The sequence below is a fragment of the Prinia subflava genome, chromosome 4, assembly GCF_021018805.1.
Source record: "Prinia subflava isolate CZ2003 ecotype Zambia chromosome 4, Cam_Psub_1.2, whole genome shotgun sequence".
NCBI lineage: Eukaryota > Metazoa > Chordata > Aves > Passeriformes > Cisticolidae > Prinia > Prinia subflava.
The window spans coordinates 24,273,658-24,292,899 of record NC_086250.1 but is presented as its reverse complement, the minus strand read 5'-3'; the positions used below and the strand labels follow the sequence as shown (position 1 = coordinate 24,292,899).

The 19,242-nt window shown below is 47.1% G+C and overlaps 1 protein-coding gene across 1 annotated transcript; it reads left to right on the top strand.

Annotated features, from left to right (window-relative positions):
• Nucleotides 1–8,979: 8,979 nt before the first annotated feature.
• On the top strand, nucleotides 8,980–15,396 carry CENPM (centromere protein M). The gene is made up of 6 exons (XM_063394895.1): nucleotides 8,980–9,124; nucleotides 9,360–9,439; nucleotides 11,917–12,015; nucleotides 13,040–13,119; nucleotides 14,136–14,227; nucleotides 14,920–15,396. The coding sequence occupies exons 1-6, from the start codon at nucleotides 9,068–9,070 to the stop codon at nucleotides 15,043–15,045; spliced, it is 534 nt and encodes a 177-aa protein (XP_063250965.1). The 5' UTR covers nucleotides 8,980–9,067; the 3' UTR covers nucleotides 15,046–15,396.
• The last annotated feature ends 3,846 nt before the right edge of the window (nucleotides 15,397–19,242 follow it).

Genomic DNA, 19,242 nt, shown 5'->3' with positions numbered 1-19,242 from the left:
GAAGTCACCCCTGTGGACCAGTGGGGTCAATCCAAGAGGTCTCAAAGCCTCAGAAATCTGGCAGTCGGACTTCACCTTATGTCAACTGCTGAAGCCCAGAGCATGGCTGGCAGTGACAGTGGACACCTACAGTGGAGTGATTGTGGCCACACAGCACTCCAAAACTAACTCCAAAGCCACGATTCAACACTGGCTGACCGCCATGGCATGGCTTGGTATCCCCAAGCAAATAAAAACTGACAATGGTTCAAATTTTACCTCCAAACCTGTGCAAGAATTCGCCTCAAAGTGGGGCATCACGTTAGTGCAAGGCATTCCGTACAACTCTACAGGTCAGGCCATAGTGGAGTGAGCCAACCAAACCCTCAAAACCAGAATAGAGGTGCTGGCGAAGTCAGAGGGTTTCGCCAATGCCATTCCCCCAGGAGACCAGGCACGGCTGCTGGCAACTGCCCTGCTAGCACTGAACCAATTCCCCAGGGGGGATGAAACAAACAGTCCTGCTCAAAAGCATTGGGCCACCCAAGCACTAGAGGAGGGCCTGCAAGTTGTAATCAAAAATGAGCTGGGTGAATAGGAACGGGGCTGGAGGTTGGTACTCACGGGGAGAGGGTACGCAGCTGTCAAAAGGGAGGGAAGAATCAGGTGGTGTCCACTGAAGTCGATCCAGCCTGATCTTCAGAATGAGACTAATGAAAATTGTGAGCTTCTGTTTACAGGACATGCCTGTGAGACGCCCCCGTAAAGCGTACACTCCAGTTCCAGAGGAAAGGGACGAACCAAGAGCACCCAAGAGTCATGCACCGGTGAGACCCAAACAACAATGGTGCTTTTGCATGATTTTGCTACTAGGGCTTGTTGCCAGAGTGCAAGCCAGCCCAGACTGCAAGCCAGCCAGAGTGCAAGCCAGCCCAGACCCCACCAACCATTCAGGTGGGTCATGAAACATCTTTCAAGTGACAAAGTGCTCAAAGAAATTACCACACCGGGCACCCCATCCTTCGTGTTTCACATCACTGACCTGTTCCCGGGGCGACCGAAAATAGACCGCCACACCCCATACCTCATGCACATGTACATGGCCTACTGGTGCCCAGCCTCCAACCCAGGGAAAAGGTACTGCAACTACCTGGGGTGGGGGTACTGTGGTTACTGGGGGTGTGAAACCATTGTTACAGATGCCAGACCATCCGGATACGGGTGGGACCCACAGGAACCTGATAAATTCTTACAGTTCACCTGGGCACCCACCGGCTGTAACAAACCCTTCTTCAGGACAGGGTTCTATCTAAACTATTATCAGGACCCTGCTCGCTGGACATGCACCGATTATAACATGACCATTTTGCAGCCAGATCACCCTAGCTGGGCCACAGGCAGGACGTGGACAGTAGTCCTCCAATCGCCAAAAGAGTGGGTGAATGTACAAATTATCAGGCTCCAGCCGCCAGTGCCCCGAGCGGTTGGACCCAATGAAGTTATTAGAGACTCACTAAAAAGGGAAAAGCACAACCCACCCCAAAGCCTTGCCCACAAAGGTCACCAATACCCCAACCGGCTATGCAGATGTCTTTCAGATAGACCGCTTAGCTGTGTCTGACCCGAACCCCATTTTCCGCATGTTAGAAGCTACCTTTTCATCTCTAAATGAATCCAACTCGAACCTAACTGATTCATGCTGGCTCTGTTACGATGTTAAACCTCCTTTCTATGAAGGAGTTGTTCTAAACATCCCATTCAGTTATTCCACAGCTGATGTCCCCCACCAGTGCAGGTGGGACACGCCCCGCAGAGGAATCACTCTGAGTCAAGTCACAGGCCAGGGCAAATGCTTTGGCAACGCAACCTTAGCCAAGCAGAAAGGAAATGTTTGCGCCGAAGTTGTCAAACCTGACAAGAAGATCAATAAGTGGGTGATCCCACCTGTATCCGGGATGTGGGTTTGCCAGCGGTCTGGGATGAGTCCTTGTGTGTCCCTTGCCAAATTCAATGAGACTGATGATTTCTGTGTTCAAGTTCTGATCGTTCCTAGGGTCCTGTACCACTCAGACGAGGAGGTGTGTCAACTTTTCGAGGAACCTGGCCGGCTCCACAAACGAGAGATAATAACAGGGGTAACCATCGCGATGCTGCTCGGACTGGGAGCAGCCGGCATGGCCACAGGTGTCTCAGCCCTCGTGACCCGACACCAAGGACTTTCTCAATTACAAATGACCATCGACGAGGACTTGCAAAGGATCGAGAAATCCATCTCCTTCCTAGAGAAATCAGTTTCCTCGCTTTCAGAAGTCGTCCTGCAGAACAGGCGGGGACTGGACCTCCTGTTCATGCAACAAGGAGGCCTGTGTGCCGCCTTGAAAGAGGAATGTTGCTTTTATGCCGATCATACAGGAGTCGTTAGAGACTCCATGATGGAACTCCGAGACAGACTGGCCCAGAGAAAGAGAGACAGGGAAGCCCAACAGGGCTGGTTCGAGTCCTGGTTCAATCAATCGCCATGGCTCACCACCCTAATTTCCACCCTGATGGGTCCACTGGCAATGCTGCTTTTAGCTCTCGCCTTTGGACCATGCCTGCTAAACAAGCTGGTCACATTTGTTCAAACACGCTTAGAACGGGCCATCAGTCTGTTTGTAGGACAACAACAAATGCTGTGAGTCAAACTATGAACATTGCCAGTCGCGAGGTCTGCCTGATCTGCCTCGCAGAACTTACTCAGGTTCTCCAAACCCCCTTTTTTCTCCTTGTTAAGTTACTACCTTGTACCTCTTTTTTAATGCCTATGTTTTAACTGCCTCATTTATTTGTGAGGGGGGGGGGGGGGGGGAGATGTGTGTGTTAGATAAGGAAAGGCGCACGGAAGATCTCGCGATGTCACGGAAAGATAAAGACCCTCCCCCGTCTCTCCTGTGGTGACCCCTCCTAACCCCATTGGCCTCTCACCTTGAACCCTCCGCCCCCTCCTCTGATGTAGTAAAGACCCCTTAGGCTATTTAACCCCATGTGCTGACCCAATAAACCGCCATTTGTCTTCCACCACATTGGTGTCAGCGTGTCAGTGGCCCGAGTAGCTCGGGGACGTCGAGCTGCCGTGCTGGCTTTCTGGAACCAGGTCGCCCGCCTTTCTATCAAAAGGTGACAATTGCCAACTTGAGTCTCCACTTCCTTACAATGTTCTCTACCATGAAAAATAATTTTCTAACTGTGAGAGGAGTGGTAGCTCATCTGGATCCACTGAATTTCAACAGACACCAGTGTGGTGAGAAGACAGAAGCCTGTGGCAGCAGGGCACAGCAAGCATGTCCCTGACCAGACACTAAAGCCACCCAGGCCCTTCAGTGGGACTAGAGAGGCGGCAACAGGGGGCAGAAAGAGGACAAACACCTTTTAGGTGGACTTTAAGCATATTCCCACACCTTCAGCAGCCCAAAAGGAACATTGTTCTATTTGCTCTCTACATCTCCCCAGGCTAGGAGCTGGCTCTTGTTATTTATTGCATCTGCTTGTCTCCCATCTTTAGGACACATCTGCCCTGAATTTGTCCTCCCTTACCCCCACTAAACTCAAAACCAGCCAGAAATATCTTGTAATCCCTTCTGCTTCACCTGTAATTTGCCTCATGCTGGCAATGAGGGAAACCGTCTGCCTTTGTCAAGATCAAAAATGCCACACGGCCATCAAAAATGGCCACGTGATGTCAGCTTTTGTTAACCCTGTCTCTCTCCCCTTTGCCTTCCCTCTCCAGATTGTTGTAGAGAGGCAGATGTGTCTTCATTCTCCTGCAGCCTTCTTTCTCCATTGGCACATCTCCTGCCATTTGGAGGTACCCTGGTTAAAAGGGCAGGGAGAGCCAGCACCAGCAGACAGTAGAATGGGTTCTGGAGCCCTTTCCACACTAAGGTGGAGCCAAACTCAGGGTTGAGGCAAAGATCAGGAGATAGAGCAAGGTGGATCACAGGCCACTGAGGTACACTGGACCCTCTGAGGTTTTACATAACTGCATGTCATCCTCCTCCTCTGACCTCAGAATGAGAAAAACTGAGCCTATCTGTGTTACTGCAGTGCTTCTGCCCAGGCCTGTTCCTGCCTGTACCATGAGCAGGGGAGCACTGGGCCAGTGTTGCGGTGTGTTTTATGATGTAAGATTTAATTTCTGTTAATGGTTTCCCCCCTGCCCGCCCCCCCCCACCTTCCCCCCAGGTTTAGGTCAGTCCTGTCTTTTCCCAGACCCCCAGAACCTTCTACATCCCCCTCCCCAGAGACATGTCCATGAATGAAAGGGGGTTTACCCCCTGGGGGAAATTCCAGAGAGGGGCGTTGTCTTGGTTTGAAAGACAGGTGTCTGCTAGGAAGGGGGCAGGACCATCCTAGAGATGGAGAATTCAAATCCCCTCCCTGAAATTATTCTCATTTAGAAAATTAAGGGGCTTTCAGGCAGAGGTATGGGGATAGGAATAACAGTTCTTTACTAGTATATATGACAAAACAAACAAACAAACAACAACTACAGCATTAACAATAAACAGAACTGGGAACCTCGAGGGCTTTCTTTCACAAGAGCCCAGGGCAGTTTGATCTCGGTGCCCCTGCAGGACTCCGAGAGGTCAAGCTAGAAGGGTGGAAAGTCCTGGGCTGGTGGATGAGATCAGATGCACTGCACTGGTAGCTGAAGCGGCAGGGATGTCCCAGCAGAGCAGGGGCAGTGCAGGGCTACAGAGTAGCAGGAAAACTTCAAAGCTTTGAAGGAGCAGTGGCAGTTGTGGGAGGGCTGGAGAAAACGAGTGCAGGATTCCTGGGTACACGAGCAGATGATGGTAGATTTCCCAGGACAAGATGGAGTGATGGCTGTGAACTCTTCCTGCGGCGAGGGGCAGTTTGACTATCCTCCTGGATGCTGAGAGCAAGAGAGAGAGCAACTGTCCCCCCAGCTCTGTCTTTTACTTTTCCCAAAGCTTGTGTTATCTCCCCTCTGAGGGAAGCTCCCTGAGACCCAAAACAATAGGTGTAGCCTTGTGCTGCCATCTCTTTTGGCTACTCCCTTTGTTCTGGTTAAGCACTGTTGTTAAGTTTTCCTAGCAACTTGTGGGAAAAAATTCTGTAAGTGAAAAAAGAGGCAAATCTAACCCCCAACATTATCCACCCCGAATTTTTTTCCATACCAACCTATTACATTGAATTTAAACCTTTAAAATATATACACACATGCACTACCTAAATTATATACATATGTACATACAGATATGGTTACAGACACAGTGATGTGGGTAATTCATCCTAAAACAAGGTCTTCTTGAGGTATGCATCAGGTCTCTCCATCCTTTTGCATCACCTACCAGGTGCAACCTGGTCCCTGAGCGAAGACAACCCCACGGATGGGATTGTCTTTGCTGGAGGCAAAATTAATCCAAACAGTTTTTCCTAGCATATCTCTCATGTGTACCACTGGAACCTTATCTCCATCTGTTGTTCTCAGGGGCTCAGATTGGGCAGGGCCTGCCCAGTTGGTGGAACCTCGAGTGTTCACTAACTATGTGGCCTTTGGTAAATTAATCTCCCAGTTCTTGAAAGTCCCCCCACCCATTGCCTTCAAGGTGGTTTTAAGCAGGCCATTGCACTGTTCAACTTTCCCAGCAGAAGGTACATGATAAGGAATATGGTACACCCAGTCAATGCCATGTTCTCTAGCCCTGGTTGTTATAAGCTGTTCTTGAAATGGGTCCCATTGTTCAACTCGATTCTCTCAGGGGTTTCATGCATCCACAGGACTTGCTTTTCCAGGCCCAGGATGGTGTTCCAGGCAGTAGTGTGAGGCACAGGGTATGTTTCCAACCATCCAGTGGTGGCTTCCACCATGGTCAGTACGTAGCGCTTGCCTTGGCAGGTTTGGGGAAGGGTGATGTAGTCAATTTGCCAGGCTTCACCATACCTATATTTGGACCACCGCCTGCCATACCATAGGGGCTTCACTCGCTTAGCCTGCTTGATTGCAGCACATGTTAAAAAAAGAGGCAAATCTAACCCCCAACAGGCATTGAGTGATAGGAGAAAAACAAAGCAAGTTCCCCTCCCTAGAAGAACACTGGTTCACCTGAATGTCCTTCTACCTGAATTGTCTCCTCTCCTGCCCTCTCGTTGGTGAGTTCCTTGCCCGTTGCTCCCACTCCTGCCCTGAATAAAAGGGACCATGGGATGCATGGTCAGGGTGGGCTGGGGTCTGACTGGTTCAGAGCCCATGCTGAGGCTCAAATAAACTTTGGACTAAGAAAACCCCCCTGCCATTTGGCTCCTGTTCTTTTCGTCTCTTCCAGTTTCTTGGCAAGTAAACACCAAGGAAAGTGGTCTCCTTTTCCCAGCTTCCTGGGGGTCTGCATCTACTGCATCCGTTCTGGGTTTGGGACAAGACAGGACTTGGACCAACACGTGGCACAGGTGTAACAGATCTCAGCCACTGAGCCAAGAGAGGGATCTCTGCAAGTAACTGCAGCAGCTGTCTCTCTGGGCATCAGCTGGACTCGACAGCCTGTAGAGGTCCAGTTCTGTGGAGCGGGCTAGAAACCCTGGAGGCCGGGGAGAGGCTGACCAGATTGGGGGATGAGGGGGAAGGCCCCCAGGAAAGGGCAGGATGGAGGTCGAGACTGCTGGAGCTGCCGCAAAACATTGCACAGAATAATTCAGTGTGCAAAGCCAGTTGCTACTGTCGTACGGTGTTAGGGAAGTTCCCTTCCCTAGGTATGTTATAAAGTAATCTTCATAGTATGAAAGGGTGTTAACTATGTGGCTTGGGTTATGTAACCAAAAAAATATGTGTATTCTATTTCATCTGTAGAAAGCAGTTGGGGATGGTTTCTTTTTTCTTTATCTCTTGTAACTCCAGGGAGGAGGAGGGTGGATGCCTTCTGATAACAGACCATCTGTTCAATCCAGGTGGGCCAGTGTTTCTTATCTCTTTCATAAACTGTCCACCCTCGGGGGATATCTTCTGTTAAATGGGCCATTAAGGCTCACTAATGACATGACACATCATCACATTGTGAGATGCACCACCCAGTGGGGAGGAGCCAACCTTTCCCTACCCAGATAAAAATGGGGATGCAGGGACCCCAGGCATCCTCTTTTCCACTGGATTCTCAGAGGAAGACCGGACTTATCTCATCTCACCACCACTGAAACTGTCTACAGGATCATCTCTACTCCAACAGAACCACATCTGTCACTCCAGGAGGACTTATTTGGACTGCTTCCAACACCCTGGCCGACAGGGTGTCAGGTTGTATTCCTGACTCCATCAAGGTTTTCTAGGACTTTTGTTTGTTTGCTTGCTCATGTTTTTGTATTACTGCATTTGTATTTTTTTAATATTTGTAGTAAAGAACTGTTGTTCCTATTCCCATATTTTTGCCTGAAACCTCCTAATAGCAAAATAGTAATAATTTGGAGGGAGGAGGTTTTACATTTTCCATTCCAAGGGAAACTCCAGTTTTCCCTGACAGATACCTGTCTTTCCAAACTAAGACACTATGTTAAAATTTTTCTCTCATATTTGGTACTGGTGAGGCCTCAGCTCAAATCCTGTATTCAGTTCTGGGGCCTTCACTACAAGAAAGACATTGGGGTGCTGGAGCATGTCCATAGAAGGGCACAGAAGGAGCTGATGAAGTGTCCAGAGCACAAGTGTTACGAGGAATAGCTCAGGGATCTGGGGTTGTTTAGCCTGAAAAAAATGAGACTCAGGGGAGGCCTTATCACTCTCTACAGCTCCCTGAAGGGAGGCTACAGTCAGGTAGGGTTGGTCTCTAGTCCCAGGTAACAAGCAGTAGCCTCAGGGTGCTCCAGGGATGCAACCAGATACTAATAATCATTTCTTCACTGAAAGGGTGGAAGTTGAACAGGCTGCCCAAGCATGTGTTGGAGTTACCATCTCTGAAGTGTTTGAAAAGTGTGGCATGTGGGGACATGGTTGTTTTGAACATGGTAGTATAAGGTTAATGGTTGGACTCGATCTTAGAGGTCTTTTCAGTCTAATGATTGAATGAGTCTATGTATTAGTTTACATTATAAACTGCAATATAAGGAGGCTGTGGAATTTTACTGAAGCCTCCTTATATTGTTCAGTCTTGAGTAAACAAATGGGCAACAGCTCATGGGAAGGGCCAGGTAGCAGCACAGCCCTGGAAATAAGGGCTCTGTTTCTCAAAAGCTAAGGGCTGTTCATGATCCCCCTGCACAGCCAAGACAAGGCCAGTGTCCTCCCCTCAGCATCCTTCCAGCATTGCTTGTGGGTGCCTCATGCCCAGCTGTTCCCTGGGGGTATCTGGATGCCACAGGGATAGTGTTGCTTTGCAGGGTTTTATGGTGATTGGCTGTCTTTGGTGGTCTGTCTTACCGTGTGGTGCCTATGTGCTCACAGGGGCCCCACGCTGCACCCCTGCATCACTGCAGTCGACAACATTCTCGTGAAGGAAAGTGCAGGGGCAGGCACTGACTGGTCTCTCTGGCAACCAGCAAAAAGACCCAGGATAATAGCCTGAAGCAATGTCTGGGGAGATTTAGGCTGGATATTAGAAAAAGTTTCTTCACCCAGACAGTGGGTCCCCAGGTCACAGTACCAAGCCTTACGGAGTTCATGAAGCGTTTGGTCTACGCTGTCAGGCACATGGTGTGACCCTTGAGGCTCCTGGGGCCCGTGATGTGATTCCTGTGCAAAGCCAAGAGCTGGACGCGATGATCTCTGTGGGTCCTTCTAAGCCGGGATAGCCAGTGAGACCATCGCCACCCGCCCGCAGGCCCCGGCCCCGCAGGCCCCGGCCCCGCAGGCCTCGGCCCCGCAGGCCTCGGCCCCGCAGGCCCCGCCCCCGCAGGCCTCGGCCCTGCAGGCCCCGCCCCCGCAGGCCTCAGCCCCGCAGGCCCCGCCCCCACAGGCCTCGGCCCCGCAGGCCCCGCCCCCGCAGGCCTCAGCCCCGCAGGCCCCGCCCCCACAGGCCTCGGCCCAGCCGCTCGACGTCAGGGCAAGGCGGAGCGCGGCTGCCGTTTGAATTCCGGCGGGCTGGTGGCGCCGTCTCCCGCCGGGATGGCGGTGCTGCGGCCCTTGGACAAGCTCCCGACGCTCAACTCCGGCGTCCTTCTGGTAGGTCCGGCGGTGGCTCCGCTTCGCAGCCCGGCCCCGCTGGCTCTTCTCCTTCCCTTTCCCTGGTCCGGACCGGCCCCGCTGTGGGCACCGGCCTGTCCCGTACCCTCCGCCCTGTCGGGCCTTGCCTGCGCGCCGGCCGGGCCTCCTGCGGAGGTTGGCTGTCCGGGGGCATTATGGAAATTTGCGGCCGGGCGGGGGCTGTGTCTGACCATGCTCTCACCTCTACCCGTAGCTCGTGGGTTCGGACGAGGCGCTCCAGCAGAAGCTGGCGGAAGCGATCCTCCTGGAGAGGAAGGACTTCAGCATCAACATGTGAGTGGTGGGGAGCTGGATGCGCCGCCTGCAGCCTCGGGCCCGTACGGTCCAAGAGGTGCAAACCAGTGGCTGTGACGCGAATTCACGGAAAGCTTGCTCTTCAGATTCTTGATGCACCGAAATTGGTTAAAAACGCAGATTCCGTCCCCGTGGCCGGAGTCGGAGCTGTCGAGCACGCGGTTCAGAGAGACTTCGCTCTTGCGAACGCTAGAGAGCACCAATGCCCAGATGTGACTGCATCTGCAGCGGGCAAATTCCTCTGTCCTCAGGGCAAGCAGTTTGGGCGTGCTTGAAAACGGGGTGGGGGGGGGAAGCATTTCCCACGTTCATGTTCACCACGCACATACCCTTGCCTTTTACGTGTTGCAAAGGTGTTTGATTACTAAATTGGAAAGGTTTGAGAGCTACACATTTTTTTCCCACGCCTGAGATACGGAAATTAAACATCCTGGGACACAAATGGGGCAGGTACAATGCTTGCAAGTACTTGCAGGCAAACAAGTGTTTCTGAAAAATGTCTATTGCTTTGGATGCTCTTTGTAGCTGTTTTCTGGTTTGTATACACATACGTGCTTTTCCTCCTCAAGCTATTAAGATGCACTTGGAATTTCAGCTTTAGCCACGTGACATGTCCTGTCTTAAATGCTTGATTAACTAACTTTTTATGATTAAACGTCCTTGACAGCTCTCTTGCCAAGACCAAATAAGTTTAGTCAGCTCTTCAGAAGGTGTTTGTGTTATTTTGCTGCTGTAATCCATGGCTATGCAGTAAAAGCCACCCGAGCCACCCAGTTCTGCTGGATAATTACAGTGACTGTAGTGCTCTGATTGTGACATCTTGGATGTCTGTGCTAACTAATATGAAATGAATTACCCCATTTTCTATGTGAAACCTGCAGCCTCTGCTGAGCTGTGGAGTGCCATAACTAGCTGGCTGCTGGTACTACAGCTGGGTAACTGCCCAAAGGCACAGAATCGTGTGCTCGTGCTACACAGCAAGATACGTCCCTGTGTAAATATCGCTAGGAAAGCAAAGTCCGTGGGTTTTTTCCCCCCCACTGTGTTACTTTGGGATTATACACATTACAAACAAATATGGTAGGTATCTAATCTGACAGCTACAGCTATTGGGTGAAGGATTACAGAGTTTGGGGGTTTTGTGTCTCTTACTGCTAGGTGGGAGTGGGGGAAGGCTTCTGCAGTTCATATCTGGAGATTCCTGACATCATCTAGTCATGTTGGCTTAAATATAGCAGAATCAAAGAGTCTCCCTAAATTTCACTCTAAATTAATAAGCTGGTTTGTGTTGCAGCGTGTCTTTCAAGCTCACTTTGCTCATCCCTTGTGTTAGCTTCAGAATATGTTTGTTAAATCATATCTTCCATAAATGGAAGAAACAAAACACCTTTATTTGGAGCAAACAAAACTGCAAACTACATAGGATTAATGGAAGGGAATGTGTACCATGGTCTGTGGCTGAAGGAGAAAATTGTTAAATCCTTGAGACTGAATTGCTAGAAGTAATATTTCCCGAGAAGACCAGAATCAGTGTTTCTTCCCTGGCTTCTTGAGAGGAAGTGAATTGTGAGAGTGACTGAACTTCTGGGATATTTGTTTGTCCAGTTTAAATTAAGGTGATCTTCTAAAAATGTGATGCTGATAATGTTCTTCCCTGTGGAAGATCCAGTTATGCACTCTTGAAACCTTTTTTGGTTGAATTTTTAGTTGGTTGGTTTGCTTGGTTTTTGTTGTTGTTAGTTGTTTGTGGTTGTGGTTGTTTGGCTTTTTTAGTGGGAGGAGATGAAAAAATCCCCACCCTGTAGTTCTTCTGACAGCTCTAATTAGCAGTGGTGATACTGTGTAGAAGGATGCCTAAACTAGCAGCTCCTGACATAGTGGAAGGGTTAAAAGAGGGAGTAGTTATATAATAGAAGCTCTTTTTGAGTTATATCTTCATCTATAAAGCTGTACTAGTGACAAATTCGTGATTTAAGATTCTTCTGTACCTGGAAAGGTCACCTGTCCTGTGTGAGCATATGAGCAGTATCTCTCGAATGTAACAGAAAAGCACTGATGCATTTTAACTGAAAGTTGGCAGCAAAATATTCCAGTAAAGAATTGGGGTTCACTTTGTTAGAAAGGACTTTTTATAACAATTAAATTAAATGACTTGCCATACAGATCTGCACAGAGAAGATGTTTCTGTGAGTCTTGCTATGCTCTAATAAGCGTCCCATTATAACCAGCCTTGTCTAGCAATTACCAGTGTGCCTGTCAGTAGCTATGAGTGGGCCTAAGATATGAGAGTACCATTTAAAGAAGCACAATGTCTCTTCAATGCCCACATATTTAGTAATTAGCAGCCTTCCTAGTAACTTGCTACAGGGTGAACTGCGGTGGTTATGAGATTATGGATGAGTGGACACTGTCTTGCCAAGCTATTTCGTTAAACTGGCAAATTTGTTATCTTTCAGTCACCTTGCTACATCCCTCCCCTTACCTTCAGAGAGGGATCATCTCCGACCCAGGATAGATCTGGTTGTGTTTATGATTGACATCAAGAGCAAGTACAGGTAAAAGAAGGGCAGAAATATGAGAGGGGGGACTAATTTTCTTGGTTCGATGGCTAAATCTACATTTTTACTGTGTTGGAATTGCTGAATAGTGGGTTTCAAACCCAAAACTTGCTGTGGTAGAAGAACTCAGTAATATATACAGTGAATTTCTGGCCTCCAGCAGTGGATTAGGACTGAACTGCTCTGTCCAGTAACATGCCTGTTGTGCACTAAGTTGCCATAGCAGAGAAGACAGAATTTATTTCTAGATCTGGATATGTGACAATATGAACTGAGCTTTGGAAAAATGCTGTCTGTAGAATCAGATGGAAGTGCTGGTGGTGCTGTAAAGTTCTATAATATGCAGAAGTCTGATGTGTGCTGGGCAGTGCTGCCCAGTAACCAGCAAATGCTGGTCCTCAGTTCACTGATACTCCTGGTCAAGTGGGATCGGCACTATGGATGTCTCTAGGTAAAAGAGAAAGGTCTGCAGGGATTGATCCCTTTTCTATTATCTTGTGCTTGCCTTTGTAGAAATGATACTTGTTTCCCCAGGCCACAAGTAAAGACTTGCTAAGGCACAGAAGTCAGCATTTTATTACTGACTTAACTTGTGACTGATGATCCTGGGCTCTCATTTACCAAAAAATGACAGGCCCAGCTGCATACTTACAGCACAGATGGTGCTGCAGAAATGTGTGGGCAAGCGCTTCCTGAAAGAGCCGAAGTGGTGCTGAAGTTTCATTGGATATTAATGAATTCAGATGCTTAATGTCTGTAAATCATGGAGGACACTGTTCAAACTAACTCGAGTCTTGTGTAGAAAGGATATGTTATGGGTTATTAAACAGCTGTGGGTATTACAGAGGTCTCTGATGTCATGCTTTTAGCATAAAGCAGAACTCTGCAAGCTCACAAATCAGCAGATGTTAACATCATTCGTTTTCTAATTGTGCTTCTGAAAATTATTCCTGTTGTTCCTATGCTACACTGGTTTAACCTCCCTGTCCAACTGGATTGTCTGTACTTACTTTTCTGACAGCTTGAAGAATGTTGAAACTTCTCTAGCTCATGTGGATGCCAGCTTCTTCCTGGGGAAAGTGTGCTTTCTTGTGACTGGGGGTATGTATGGCACCACTTTCTTCTCTTCAAGCAGTACAATTCGCTGTTGGTTTTCTTAGAACAGGGCACTGACTTAACTTGAAATAAACTAAAGTAAACCAGTGGCTTTGTTGAAACTTTGTTTAAATTATTTCTGAACTCCTCTGCTTTTTTTCATTGTTTTCCTAGATAAAACACAGTTCTCTCATGCTCACTTGCTCTCCCTTTTTTTTTTGCCAGTCAGACCTCTCTTCTCTGTTCCTAATCCCTGAATATGATGTGTTATTGATACTATTTTTTGTGTGTGTAGCACTCTAGAAGTCTGTTCTATCTGTTCTTGCAGATCTGTCTTAATGATAATCTTAATGAGCAGTGAGAAGTATATGATACTGTGGTAATAAAGTGAATCTAAATGGATGAGCTACAAAACTATGCAGTATAGTTTTAATACAAGACTAGTATCCCTGCTGTGTACTGTCTGGCCCTGTTGTGCCTCTAAAGCTTCTGTCTCCTAGTGGTTTCCTGTGTACCCTCCCTGCTTCAGCTCTGAGCAACTAGAGGGGTCAGACTGTACTGTTCTGTGTTGGAAGATAGGTGCTGTCCCTGGAGTTTTGGGGTCAGGAGGCCTAATTCTAAGGTAGAGGAGGAATCTTAGCATTGTCTTGTATTATGGCTCTCCTGATGAAGTGAATTCCTTGGAGACCAGACCACTCTGTGATACCATATGAGCCAGGAGGACTTCTGATAAGTGAGTGGAAGACTGCCTCGCTGATGGTGTGCTGATCCCTTATGCAGAATGTTAATGTTATATGAAGATTGATGTGGTACTATTCCTGCTGTTAGTATTATGAAAGACTTCTGTGCTAAATCCATTTCAAAAGTTCTACCATTCTGTTTGCACTGCAGACTGTTGCCTTACCTTCTATTACACTCTCAAAATTAGCTCTGGATTGTTCTGTGGATGTGGAATTTCCTAAAACTTTTCTTCACTGATTGCCGATTATGAGGCTTGTAACGTGGGAAAACATTTGTTTTAGTTGGCAGGGTGAATGCTTGCAGCATTGAGACAAATGCCATCTGTAAATTAGGAGAAGCCTACTGCAGTCCTGTACTATTCTGTGAACTGGAGGTAAGGTGCTTATTTAATATATCAAGGAATTTCTGAATTCTACTGCTCTGTGGTTGTTAGAAACATCATTATATTAGCAATAAATACATATGCTACTGGCTTTCATAAGTGTCAGAGACCAGGCTGTCTACAGGAACGGTAGAGGTACAGGACTCTGGCTGTCCTTGAAATGAGTCTTCTAGTAATCTGGTCCTTCCTGTGCTACTTCAAAACTTCGTGAAGCCTAAGCTAACAAAAAACATCTCTGATATGCAAAACCTTGGTACACTTCTTCCTTGCTGCATTTTCTCTTCCTGGGAGCCCCTGAGATGTTATTTGCTGTGTGACTGCCTTGCCCATGTAAGGTTTTGTGGCTGCATTGACCATTTTGCCATCTGGTATTCCACTCTTTCCAGTTACCTGCTTGGTCTGAAAAGCTGGAGGGAGAATTTGGCATTTAGCAGCACCACACTTCACTTTTCTGTGTACTTGTCACTGCATCCTCGACTGCTTCCCTACCAGCAGGTAGAATCCCTTCAGCACTTCCAGCTGGCAACACTGTACCTTCCTTAACATTAGGGAAGTAAATAGGCCTGTTTGCAATTTTCTGTAGGTAGCCACTTGATGCCTGCCCTGGTTCTTTCTTTTATTACAACTAACTGTTGCTTTTCTTCTTTTCAAATGTTTAAATAACTTCTCCATTTTGTTTTCAGTTGGAAGGGATTCGAGTTGCTACTGCTCAACGACTTCTGCGAATGTTACAGATCTGTGCTGGTCATATACCGGGAGTTTCTGCCTTGTCCTTTGTCTCGCTGATGAGGAACTCTCATGATGATTAGCTTCTCATTGTGATACTTCAGACTCTTTCATCAGGGTTTTTTCACTTCAGGCATTCAAGCTGCTGCAGTTGGAATCACATTGGGAAGCTTTTTTTATGTGATTTGTCATGACCACTCATGCAGAACAGTTTCTAGTTGCTTACCTCTCAAGAAAAGTTTGATTCCTATTCAGTGGATAACAGATGGGGAGGGCAGTTTGAATTGGGGAGTTCTATCCATTATTATATCTGAATCCCATTTCATGATCAAGTTTGAGTTTTTTCCACTTGGCCAGTGGTCAGGAGTTACATGTTTTTCTGAGAGAATATTAGAAGAACAGGCTACTGTCTCCAAAGTACCAGAGAAGAGACAGCAGACTCCTGCTTTCTTTCAATTGAAATGCAGCACCTTAGTCTAATGTAAAACCTTGCTGCCAGGTTTTGTCTGTCCACCAAGTGAAGACTGGGGAAGGAAGGCTGGTCTGCAGCTTCTAGATAGACTGCACTTAGCAGTTAATGATCCAGCTGCGTGAGCATCTGCCCAGCAAAGGACTCACTATTTCCGTGCCTGGTACCTAACTGGGAAGGAAGGTGCTAAAGAAGATAATTAATCCAGCACTTTAGCTTTCTTTTAGATTCTCGAAGAAAAAGACTCCACTTGTCAAGCCCAAGACAGCCCCAGTAATGCAGCCTCTGGGGCTGACCAGAGGTGAAACCCAGAAGAATGGACCACAGCAGCACACAGAAAACAGGTTGTCTCAGCTAGTTGGGCATATGCTGTGTATAATCCCTTTACTAACAGGTTCTGACCAGCAGTAAGTTGTGTCTTGTACTTACTGCAAGTCACTAAGGTTTGAGAGTTCTAATTTAATAAAACAAGTAATACGTAATTTACTTAGTAACTACTTACATAGTTATATGCTGTTTATTAGCAAAGTGGCACAGGCTCTAAAACCTGTGAACACTTGCCCCAGTTTCCCCTGGCAGGCTGGTCCTTGCTGGCAGCTCGAACTCCCAGTTAGTTGTTTTGCTGCACTTGTGCCTTCAACCATGTGGTGGTGGCAAAAGCTTTTCAAATACAGCCCTTTCTGTTCATTGAGTTGAGCCACCTGCCAGAATACAGTTTTTTTGAAAATATTTGGGGGCATGTTTCTTACCCAGAATTGCATGCCAGGTAGAAATGAAGCCTAGAGAGAACGTGTTAAGCTCTCCTCTGGTTTAATTTATTTAATCCCTAATAGTCTGCTTTAATGTTCCTAGGTGCAGAGCTCTAGCTGTGTGCACTTTTTCAGTTAGATTGTTTTTGACATCTGTCTGTGAGCAGGAAAAGCAAAAAGCAGCACTGCAGGCTTAATCAGCTGTGAGTGTTGGCAGTCCTTGCAAAGACAGCTCAGCAAGGCACAAAGCCTGTATCCTTGCTCAGAGGACACACAAATCCCAGCTCCAGTGGTATTGTTGCTGGTGGGGGAGGGCTAGGCTGTTTGTCAGCTGAAACAAAAGGAGCTAAACCATTCAGCTGTGTTATGATGCCCAAAAGGGCTGGACTCTGGCTAAAACCCAAAGGAGAAAGACATGTGCAAACTGTCGTGGCTGTGTAAGGAGGATTGAAAGCTTACTGGGCATGCCCTACTTTCAGCTAGCTTTGCCATCCTGATGGTACTAACCAGGACTTGGCCACCATGGAGGGGAAAATCATGCTGAGAAACAAGTTTCTTGTGTTGGTTATGCTGTCTCAGCCTTGCTCTTGCTTTGAGTTAATCAAAATAAGAGACCATGGCTTAGAATAGGCTAGTTTCAATTTGTTCTCCATGTGCAGGTGCAGTCTGTAGAAGGAAGTGGCATAAAATGAGCTACTCTTTTGTGTCCTCTGCAACTCCTATAAGGCGAGGAGACTTTTCCATCTGCTAGGTTGCTCTCCTTATTAATTGACTTTAGTAACTGATGGACTTGAGTTAAATCCCTTTGCCTTCAGGAGTAATTTCACTGCGCTTTTTTTAACTAGTGAAAATGAAACTTTTTTTTTGGTCAACCCAGAATGCTTTAGAGTAACCCACATGTGTTACTGTCCATTTCTGCACCTTCAAGCAGGGTTTTTTTTCCCCACTGTTATGTTTCAAATGTGATATTTCTTCCATTCTACTGCTTTCAAATAAGAAAGATGCTGTTTTTACTTCCTACAGGTGGCTGGAATCTCAGCTAGCCCATAATAAATCTAGTTCCTTAAGAGTGGCATCTTGCTTCACCTTGGGGCAAATATTTTTCTTACTCTTAGAAGAAAGTATTTACCAGAACTGGCAGGGGAAGCGGAGCGTACCTAACAATATGACACTGTGTCTCAGGTCCATCACGTTTTACAACCCAAAGTAGCTGGGACACATCTAAAGTTACATCTTCAACTATGTAAATACCTCTAGGAACTGTCAGCTATTAGTTTAGACAGGCCATAACACTGCTTTTGCTACCAGATGAGACAAGGCAGCTGAGGATATCTTTGATCTGGATGGAGTAGCCAGGGCTAATATTTGATAAAGGTCTTATGAAATTAGTACTTGGACTGGGATCAGAGGCATGGAAGGCCTGAAGCTGAATTCAGGCTAGTTACTTAGGTTCTGTTGTATTCAAACTTCATGAAAGAGCTTGCCAAGCTGACTGAAATCTAAACTAACAGAAACATTTTGGAGTTACTTGCTTTCTCTTCTCTCTTGTCTCAGTTCCCTATCCCTGTGGAGATTTTCAAAAAGGAATCCCCCTCTCTGTAGTGAAAGTACCTGTGAGTGTTGCTGGTTTGACTGTTTCAGTTTGTGGATATGTTTGTTTGTCAGTTATGTCAGCAAATTTAGAGTAAAAGCAGTTTAATTAGTATAGAAAAGCTCATACCAGTTGCACTGGTGTAAGCTTTGGTCTCACAGTGCTTTTTTTGGGGGATGGAACTAAATTAGGTTGTAATATGGTCTCCTCTGCTATGGCAGGTTGACCCACAGGATTTCATTTTCAATCCAGTCCCTTGAAGAAGATTTTCATCCTCAGCCTGCTAGCTGAACAGCTCACAGAGGTGGTCTGTGAGAAATTTTGGCACAAATTTGCTTGCTTGGCATTACTTGGTGGGATTACAGCTCTCCGCTGTGCCAGGTTTCCTAAGACTGTCTCTGCTGCACCAGCAGTTAAATCAGATCAACTTTAAAGCATGATAAAACATGATATGCTCAGTCTATACCAATGGGAGAGAAAGTCTGCACACTGAAATGGCATCCATAGTAAAAGATCTCTCTGCTCCTGGAACAAAGACCAGAGATAAATCCAACCGTGGGGATACATCTGTCCCTTCCAAACCTTGAAACTGGTAGTAGAGTTTTAGATTCAAGGTCACCTCTGATATTTGGTTTGGGGACTGGTTAAAACTGGATGTCTTTGCTTGCCAAGACCTGTAGTTTGAAGGGAGTGGCTGGCTTAGGTCAGTGGTGTTTAGCAGCTGTGATCAAGCTGTAAGTGCTCCTTGGTTACTGTCATCATGAACACTGTACACAGCAGTGGTGGACAAAAAGGGACTCTTGCTGTGCTGCCTAGAGCTGACTGGCAGAACTGTGGCAGAGGTCAGCTGCCAAAAGCAAGGAAGAGGCTTCATCCTGAGGGGTTTTTAACTTGTCTTGATTCTGCTGGAGCATTGGCTCGTTTCCAGCTGCTCTGTTTCCGTTCAGCTGGCCCAGATCCCCTGGCAGTCTCTTCTGCACTCTGTTCTCCACTCCTCACCCTAAGCTGGTGTGCGGTGTTGCTGTGGGCTGCTGAACAGCTGCCACTTTACATTCAGTGGCCAGCTGTCCTTCACTGGTGGGGAAAAGTGATTTTTATGCAAGAGAAAGCAATAGCTGGTACAGCCCACAGGCAGTAGCCAAAAACACTGGATTCGTTTCACTTCTGTGGCTGATTTCTTGCATGACCGTGAGCACGTGTGTGAAAATTCACTGTGCCTCTCTTGCTCTACTACTACAGCAGGATGTGCCTTTACTGGGGTGTGTAACAAGGGCAAATTGACAGTACTTTGGGGTTGCAAATCTGGAATTGAGTGAAAACATTCAGAAAAACACATTTTTTTCTCTTTACCTAAGTTCTATGGGGGATGCATTGGTGGGGCCTGCTGGCCGGCCTGAGATTGGCCATTTTTATGCTGCTTACACGCATGCCTGACTCCACTGCAGGGAGGCTGCCTGAAATTGGCTGCAAT